General features: G+C 43.8%; 1 protein-coding gene and 1 long non-coding RNA gene across 3 annotated transcripts in view; both read right to left on the reverse strand.

Annotated features, from left to right (window-relative positions):
• The window catches only part of UNK (unk zinc finger), a 39,452-nt gene extending 32,479 nt beyond the window's left edge, over window positions 1–6,973 (reverse strand). The window contains exon 1 of one of the 2 annotated variants that reach the window (XM_010596953.3): window positions 6,671–6,973. In XM_010596953.3, the coding sequence (XP_010595255.1) occupies window positions 6,671–6,774 (104 nt within the window). In that variant the 5' untranslated portion in view covers window positions 6,775–6,973. The remainder of the gene's footprint in view (window positions 1–6,670) is intronic. The other variant, XM_003417255.4, reaches the window with a different exon arrangement.
• LOC111752610 (uncharacterized) lies at window positions 365–6,652 on the reverse strand. Its single transcript, XR_002787498.2, has 4 exons — window positions 2,471–6,652; window positions 2,042–2,196; window positions 1,814–1,916; window positions 365–1,081 (listed from the first exon to the last, which is right to left on the reverse strand). It is a non-coding gene; the product is annotated as an uncharacterized LOC111752610 (long non-coding RNA).
• Window positions 6,974–8,661: the final 1,688 nt, after the last annotated feature.

An 8,661-nucleotide genomic window follows, 5' to 3' on the forward strand; every position in this document is an offset into this window, starting at 1 on the left:
TGCAAATAAGTACTTCCCATACAATAACTCATCTAATCCTCACAACAACCCATGAGACAGGTACGGTTGATGTCCCCAGGAAACTGACACCCAAAAAGCTAAGTCACTTCCCCAAGGTCACACAGCTAGTAAGTGGCAGAGCTAGGCTTCAAACTCAGGCAATCTGGTCCTCAGTCAGCACTCTCAACCTCCACACTGACTCTTAACTAAGCTTTTCTTAATCAAGCTAAGGGAAAAACAGCAGGAAGAGCAACTAAGCATTAGTGGCTCTCTACAAGTTGTTCAGTCTGTCAGGGAGAACTGTGGGCGGGCCATAATTACACCACCATATGAAAAGTTACTAAAACAAGAACAGAAAGTTACATTTTCACATCATCTACTGGTTATTTAATATTTATCTCTTATATTCATGATACAGTACTTACTTAAATAGTAAAATTTAGTTATTTTGTTTTTAATGAGAAAATACAAATACTGACCTCTAATTTTGTTCGGCTAGGTTTGACTTACATGAATCCTCAAGTGACAGGCCACCAAATGCCTGGCACCTCTTAGCAGTAAAAGTGACATCAAGAAGATACAGTAATGTTCTTACCAAAATTAATACTTAGACAAAAACTATTACTAAAACTTCAAGTCATAAAACACCATGCCAAAGGTTTTTATCAACCTCTTTTTCTCTGAACCTACCCTTCAATGGGGGTCATTTTGTGAGTAAGCCAAAATTTCAGGGGAAGGCACAAACACAGGCCTTCCCCTCCTCATTAGAAGTCATTCTGTTAGGACTCATGGTGGCCATATGGTGTTTCAAATACTAATATGAAACAAATGAGTCAGTTTATGAACACGTAAAGCAAACTGTGATATAAAGAATAAGGGAAGGGAGGAAACATTTCAATAAGCTCAGATATGACCCGACGATACTGCCACAGGCCTTAGTATCTTCTTTATTTCCTAAACACAATGAGCCACCAACAGGAAAAAGGTCACCTCACAGAGAATGCTATGAGATTTTAAGTTGCTAGACTCCTTTCCATCTTCTCCTCCTCCTCAGCTCGATACTGCTGTCAAACTCTACACACTGGCAAAGAAAAAAGGGGTGAAAGTTGAGGGATTTTACTGAGAAATCATAGTTTGTTGTGATTATTTGAACTAAAATATTATAGCCTTTGACATCATCTTAAATGTCTAAAACACACGGACTGTTCTTAAAGAAATGCCCATGTGAACCTTAAAATCATCACAATACCTAAAGAATGGAATCATTACATTTTAGCAGGACAGCATCCTTCCCTCCCACCTCCCACCCACCCACCCACCCAAGGATGTAAATATAATTCATTTTATAAATACACTGGGAAAGATCTGCTTGTTCCTTTCAAATTCAGAGACAACTTAGAGGACAACTACCAACAACTTGGCATCTCAAACTCGCTGTGAGTAAGCCCTTGTTATCTCAAAAGCGTCCCCACAGACTTAGAACATGGGCACCTTCACCTAGAATGGATGCTCAGGGCTGAGCCATTGAGAAGGCTGGGAAAAGGGCATCCAGGAGGTTTATACAAACTGCAGGCAGTGCCATACTGAATCCAGGCTGCAGAGACCTGGCTACCCTCAGGGCTCTCTAGTACCAGCGGCTCATACGTACTTTTTTTTTTTTTTTTTTTAACTGAGATACACCTCACAGAACATAAAATCTGCGATTTTAGAATGTACACAGCAGTGGGATGGGGAACACAATCACTATGTTGTGCAACCATCACCGTTATCTAATTCCTAGATACTTCCATCACCCCAAAAATAAACTCCATACCTACTATAATATCATCGATTTTACTCAAACTTTCTCCACAGATATCTCTGTTGTCCCAGCAGGTATTTCAAGATGGCTGGCTTGGGGTCAATCTACAGAGTATCTATACAGTAAGAAAACAAGAAAGCTACGTTGTCCAGAAGGAGACTGAGCCTAAATTCTTGGCATTTTTAGCAATTAGGCTAATGCAATTTTTATATATCTACTAAGAATGGCAGAGAAACTTACATTCAACATCCATCTTCACACTACAATTCATCCAAGATGTTAAAAGAAGGGAAGACAATCTACTAGGATTAGCCATTAACTGTCCATAGTTGCAATTTCAAAATACAGAAGATGCATATGGGTAGTAGGAAAACCTTCTTTAATATCAAGCATAACTGGATTAAAGAAAAAAAAAAACAAAAAACTTAATCAAATATAACTCAGACGGAGGAGATCATCACTAGATCAATTCACTACTTAAAGCACTGTAGCTCTCAATGCAACCTTACTTCCATCACTCTTCAGACCTGGGGTCTCTCCTACTGAGAAAAACGATCTTTAGGAAAGGTCTGACAGGCTGCAGGTGTATGTTGCTCAGGCTATGGCAGGGCCCTGCTGACCTACTACGTGTGCTCATGGCTTCTAAGACACACAGGAAGGAGACCTCACCTTCAGGCATCAGGGTGTTGAAAGCGGGAAGAAGTAGGTCCACGAGGGTGTCTTGCTTTTGTGCACTTATCTGGGGTGCTATTTCCAGAGAAGGAGCTCCTTTACAGAGTGTGCCCAAGATGGATTTCTCTAAGTTGCTCTCAGAGTTGTCCAGCTCCCCTCACCAATAAGGCCCAGTCTTTGTAGGTTGACAGAAACCATCAGCCAAAGCAGATGCATATGGATTGTGGGAAAGCCTTCTTTAGAATCTAACATAGCTGGATTAAAACAAAAAAACTTAACCATTAAGCAAATCTCGACTTTAACCATTAATTTAGATTATAGTAAATATCAACTAGGTGCTAAACTTAAGAATCTATCCTTAGCATGGGCACTTAACATTAATAATGGCCATTTTGTGGGCTTGATTGAAAGCCACAATGAGCTCTTAATTTCTGTCCTGGAAGAAAATTAGCTTTACTTGATAAATAATACAATCCAGAAATGTTTATTGGTAAGTTAACTCATTCTCAGCAAGGCTGTTAGGTAACACTTCCCAGTGACTTCCATTATGCAACAAGTTGTACTCTAGCAATGTATTCACAATTGTATTGCAATTTGCAATAATGCTGTAAATACATGCTCATTTCCTAGATTTTCCAAACACAATCAGATCCAATCAAGTAAAGTTCATGATGTTTACATAAGGTATAAACAAATCTGCTTCAAAATAGTTATCTATGGAAGTAGTGCTATGTTATCCTTGTTTGAAGATTCCCAGGAAACAGTCTTAAAGACACCTGGGTAAATGAGGCTATAAAGACCATTATACCATATATCTACCAAGGCAGACAAATGATTTCCTACCTATAGGAAATTACCCAGGGACCAGAAAACTCCAAGGAACCGTCACTAAACTGGAATTTCACTTTAAGAGTAGGTCATTAAGAAGTCTGAGAATCAACTGCAATGGAACGAATTTAAAAATAATGTAATGTCTATTTCCAAGGAGCAGTTGGTGGATTTGAACTACCGACCTTTTGGTTACCAGCTGAGCTCTTAACCACTGCGCCACCAGGGCTCCATACTTCCTCTTAAAACCAAACTAAACCCATTGCCATTGAGCTGGTTCCAACTCATAGTGACACTATAGGTCAGAACAGAACTGCCCCATAGAGTTTCCAAGGAGCACCTGGTGGATTCAAACTGCCAACCTTTTGGTTAGCAGATGTAGATCTTAACCACTGCACCACCAGGGTTTCCTACTTCCTCTTACGGGGTCAAAATAATGAGGTCAGAAACCTGGATGTTTTGGATGACAGTTTTTTGTGGCCTCTCAATTATAAACTTTTAATAATTATTATGCAGTAAAAAGTCCAAAGTTAGCTAAACTTGTAGATACATTTCCAGATGAAATTTCTCCAAAACTTCTCATTCTTACATAATTTTATAAAAGTCCTCTACTACACAAGACGGACCTGTTCTGAATAGAGCTAGATTATACTTAGTCTTTATCAAATAAAAAGATGAGGAGGTCATATGGCTCTTGTATGTGAAGAGTACTAATGCATGCATACTATTATTTTACTAAGGGCTAATCAAACACTTGGAGCTGTAAAACAGAGAACGCAGACATAAATGAGTGTCCTCTAGGAGGGTCATATTCCGCAGGCCTAGCACAAGCGCCTGCCACACCAATTTGCTTCAAACAAATTAAGTTTCCCTTAAAGCAACATAATTCAAGATTTTAAGAAAAAAATGCCAACAAAATAATTATTCTTAAAATATGTTATGAATAATCCTCGTTCTAAGAAAATGAAGGCTCAAGCTCTAGGACTTTAGTTGTGGCCCACGTATAAAGGGCAGGAAACCAAGCATCTGCGAAGGCAATTTCTGCTTTTGGTGGATTCAACTGTTTCCCAGGACTGTTTGTCATTATGCTGAGTGAGAAGCAATTTTAACACAAGTTTCTTCTGGGTTACTGCATGGACGACAGCATATCACATAGTCTCAAATAACATTAGCCATAAAAATTCACAAAATTAACGTAATTCATGTATAAGAAAGTCAGGTAAACTTTTACGACAGGTAAAAAAAAAAATTTACGGGGCCTAAATCTATATTCAACGATGGAATCAATGCAACAGATATATGCCATATTCAGAACAAATTCTGAAAATTCACGCTGCAAGGGAGTATGAAAAAATGCTAAGCAGCTCAAAATTTTATTGAAATTGAAATAAAAATCAAAATGTTCCTGTTCCCCAATCCCCAACAACAAATGGGTTCACCTAAAAAAAAAAAAATCAGAGCCACCAAGTGTACTGGTGCCATTGTCAGTGTCCTCACGCCCCTTGCTCCTCAGACTGGGGATGACAAGGGGATGGACGTTTTCCAGATAACCACAGCTTCTGAACTCCCCTAAATATACTAAGGAAGACAACTGATTCCTAGCTCTGAGTTTTGAAGATAAAGACATTAAAAAACAAAACACATACAAATTAACAAACAGAAAACAAAGAAGCTAGAGTACCTACAACCTCCAATCACCCATCAAGCTTGGGCATTTCATCTACTGTTAGTTTACTAAAACCTGAGGAATTGAAAGAGATTTTAAACAAATGAACATCAAGAGGACAAAGATATTGACATTTACACAGCTGTTAACTTGTCCCATCAGCCAATTCCAAAATGATCAGAAAGCCTGTGCAATATAGACTCCACGGTATACTGAATAACACCACAACATAGAGTCACATCAGAAACACAGCTGCTGAAACCAAGGCTCACGCAACTCGAAACGTTGTATTTTATTGAAAAACCTGCAACATTTCCAAATCAAGATTACACAGTTGCGTGACATCATTCAAGTCGTCAGTATTCTCTGAGCTAAGACCACACCAAAACCAACAGAAGAACTTCAGAGAGAAGTTCACAAGAAAGGACCAGCAAAGCAATGGCCACATTAACAAAAGTTTTAGATAACATGAGTCAGACCTGCGGTCAAGAAAAAGCCTCAATGATTTCATCCAGTAGCAGAGAATCCCACAAAGAAACCAATCCCGTTCCTACAACCAATGTTCCCCAACCCTAGAATGGTTTTCCAATTGGTCTTACTTCTGTAGGTGAGTGACAAACAAGAGCTCCTCCTTCCCGTCTACTTTTTAGTTCTTTCTTTATTCCAACAGATGCTTCCTGCTCTTGGTTCACAAACTGGCATCTCAGTGTGGCTCTTAAGGGTTGTCCAACCCTCCACGTTCCAAAATCTCCAGCAAGTACAGCTGGGGATCCTTCTAAATAAGCACATCACTCGGGAGCCCATGGGGATGAGACGCACTCAAAAAGCATCAGGGAAAATGGAAAAGAACGTTTTGCTTAACAGGAAAGACCACCTCTTTTTCATTTCGCTTTCTCCCAGGACACCTAGCCCTAGGGAGTTGAGTAATATGCCTTGGAAGGAAATTGAAAAAAGAAGGACCTACACTTAGACTCAAGCAGTTTCCCCGGGAAGAAGGTTTTCCGTCTTCCCGGACTCTGGTAATGTCAGCATCTGGGGCTCCCTCCGATGCCACATTTCAGTGGGCCTGCGGACATCCTCGAACCCCATCACCCTCGGGGCCCCTGACTCTGGTTGGGTCAGTTCAGTCCCAGAGGACCGGTCATGGGCGCGCACCGACAGGATTTCGTCTTTGCATGTTTATCTAAGTTAACCGTCCAAGTGAATTCAAGCAAGGGTGGCCTCTGTAGACAACATCCGGGCCTTCTGGGCACAAAAGGCCTCCTGTGCACATTACATGGAGTCTCCTGACAGGACTTCTCATTACCCCTCACTCATAGGCAGCTCTAGGGAGAGCAACTACGGAACTCATCTTGGTCGTGTCTTGGACTTGGCATCGCCCCTAAAGTGCCTGGTATTGTGGTTTTATGGTCTGAGGAACAGTTAGGCCTCGAACGCCTGGCTTAAGATGTGTGCGCTCCTCATCCCAAGCTCCCGCCTTCCCCACTAAGCGGCTGGGACCGAGTTTCCCGCCCCACAGCCCTACTAGAGGATGGTGGCAGTTGGAGGCGGTTGGGACCGGCCCCAGCAGGTTGGAACCGGTCTGGGCCGGGCCGGAGGAGGAAGGGGGGAGGGAGATGCCGCCTCGCGCTCTCCCTGCGCGCGTGACTCACGCTGGCCGCTGACGTCAGGCGTGCGCGCGCGGCGGGGGGGGCTCTACGTACGTGTAGTGCTGCGGTTTCTCGGGCTGTGCCTGCAGCACCTGAGCGGTAGCGGCCGGGGGCGCCGAGGAAGCTGCGGAGCCGCCGGGCCCGGGGCCCTTCGACATGGTCCTGTCTTCCTGCCTCTTCGCCGCTCCCCTTTTATTATTCAGTCTGCGCGGTCCGCGCCGAGGACCCAGTGCGCCTGCGCCGCGCCACGAGAACGTGAAGACCCCCCGCACTGCAGTGAGGGGTGCTGGGAGTTGTGGTCCTCTGCTCGAAAGGAATTTTACCGTCGGCAGAGGGTTGCTGCCAAAGGAAGGGACCACAGTACCCAGGGATCCTTGCGGGCGGTGCCCCGGATGCTGAGGGCCCGCGACCGCTTCTGGGGATTGTAGTCCGGCCGCGTGTTCTTGCCGGCGCATTTCCAGTTTCGTAGGGGAGCCTTTCCTTGAAACTGAAGCTTCTGAATTAGAAGGCGGTCTAGAGCTAAAGAGGCCCTACCGATTTCGGTGAAACGTTATTGAGCCTCCATCCTTGCTACAACCTGGCTGTTCTAACGGTGGCTCAGAGCAGGGCTCGGAGCAATAAAAGACCCTTTATTGTCCCTTCTTAGCGCTTATCTTTTGTACAGCAGGCACCTGGGGTCAGCCCCCGTTCTCCTTATACCTGCAGCGGGGCTACTTGAGAGGCATGAAGGAAAAAGTGGGGCCTGCTGGAAGTCAGCTTGAGAAAGCTTTGCTAAAGAAGAGCTACGCTACAATACTACTACGTTGCCACACCTTTGCTGAGGCGCTGGATGAGCCTCTTGTTAGGTGCTGTCCAGTCGATTTTCCACCCATAGCGACCCCATGTGATGGAGTAGAACTGACCCATAGGGTTTTCTAGGCTGTAGTCTTTTTAGGGGAGGAGGCCTCGTGCTGCAGTGGTTAGAGCTGCTAACCAAAAGTTCAGAGGTTCATACCCACCAGCTGTTCTTCGGGAGAAAGGCATGGCAGTCTGCTTTCTAAAGATTGACAGTCTTGGAAACCCGATGGGGCAGTTCTACTTTGTCCTGGACGGTCTCCGTGGGTCGGAAGCCACTCGACGGCAACGAGTTTTTGTTAATCTTTATGGAAGCAGGTCACCAGGTCTTTCTCCCGAGGAGCTTCTGGGTGGGTTCAAACTGCTAACGTTTCGATTAGCAGCTGAGCGCTTAACCGTGGCCGCACCAGCTCTCACCTTTAAACCTTTACTAACCCTGAAACCTGGAGCTCCACGACTTGGGTCCCATCTCAACTTGACACCTGGCCTGACCAACTTGTTTCCAGTATTTTAGGGGCCAAGGACGAATTTAATCTCCATCTAGAATAGTCTCAGGTACACTGGCAAATTGCAAGTGTGTCGTGAAGCCTTACAGTAGTGTCCACAGGGAAGGTCGGGGTTTGGGTAGAAGGCGCAACTAAATCCACCCCAGTTGCCTTTCTGGACATCAGCTTTTTTTTTTTAATAATTTTTATTGTGCTTTAAGTGAAATTTTACAAATCCAGTCAGTCTCTCACATATAAACTTATACACAGCTTACTACATACTCCCATTTACTCTCCCCCAGTGAGTCAGCCCACTCCCTCCTTCCAGTCTCTCCTTTCGTGACCATTTCGCCAGTTGCTAACCCCCTCTACCCTCCCATCTCGCCTCCAGACAGGAGATGCCAACATAGTCTCAAGTGTTCTGGACATCAGCTTCTTTGTGAAAAGAATGTGCCTTTCCACTCCCTACTCCCCGCCAGTCAGGTGAATTCTTCCCTTTGTGGCCTTTGTAATATAAGCCAGTCGCCCCAGACCTAGGCATTTGATTCTGTGAGCTTTTGAAAGCTCCTTTGTATTTTAACATGTCATTTTACTTTGTTTTTCATATTGAATCTATTACAAATACATTGCTATTAAGACTGATTTACATGTTATTGCATTGAGGGTCTCGTTAAAAAAGGACATCCCCAATAACCCTAGAGAGTGAGGGAGGGTGGAGTGAATGGA

The sequence above is a fragment of the Loxodonta africana genome, chromosome 18 (assembly GCF_030014295.1).
Source record: "Loxodonta africana isolate mLoxAfr1 chromosome 18, mLoxAfr1.hap2, whole genome shotgun sequence".
NCBI classification, from domain to species: Eukaryota; Metazoa; Chordata; class Mammalia; order Proboscidea; family Elephantidae; genus Loxodonta; species Loxodonta africana.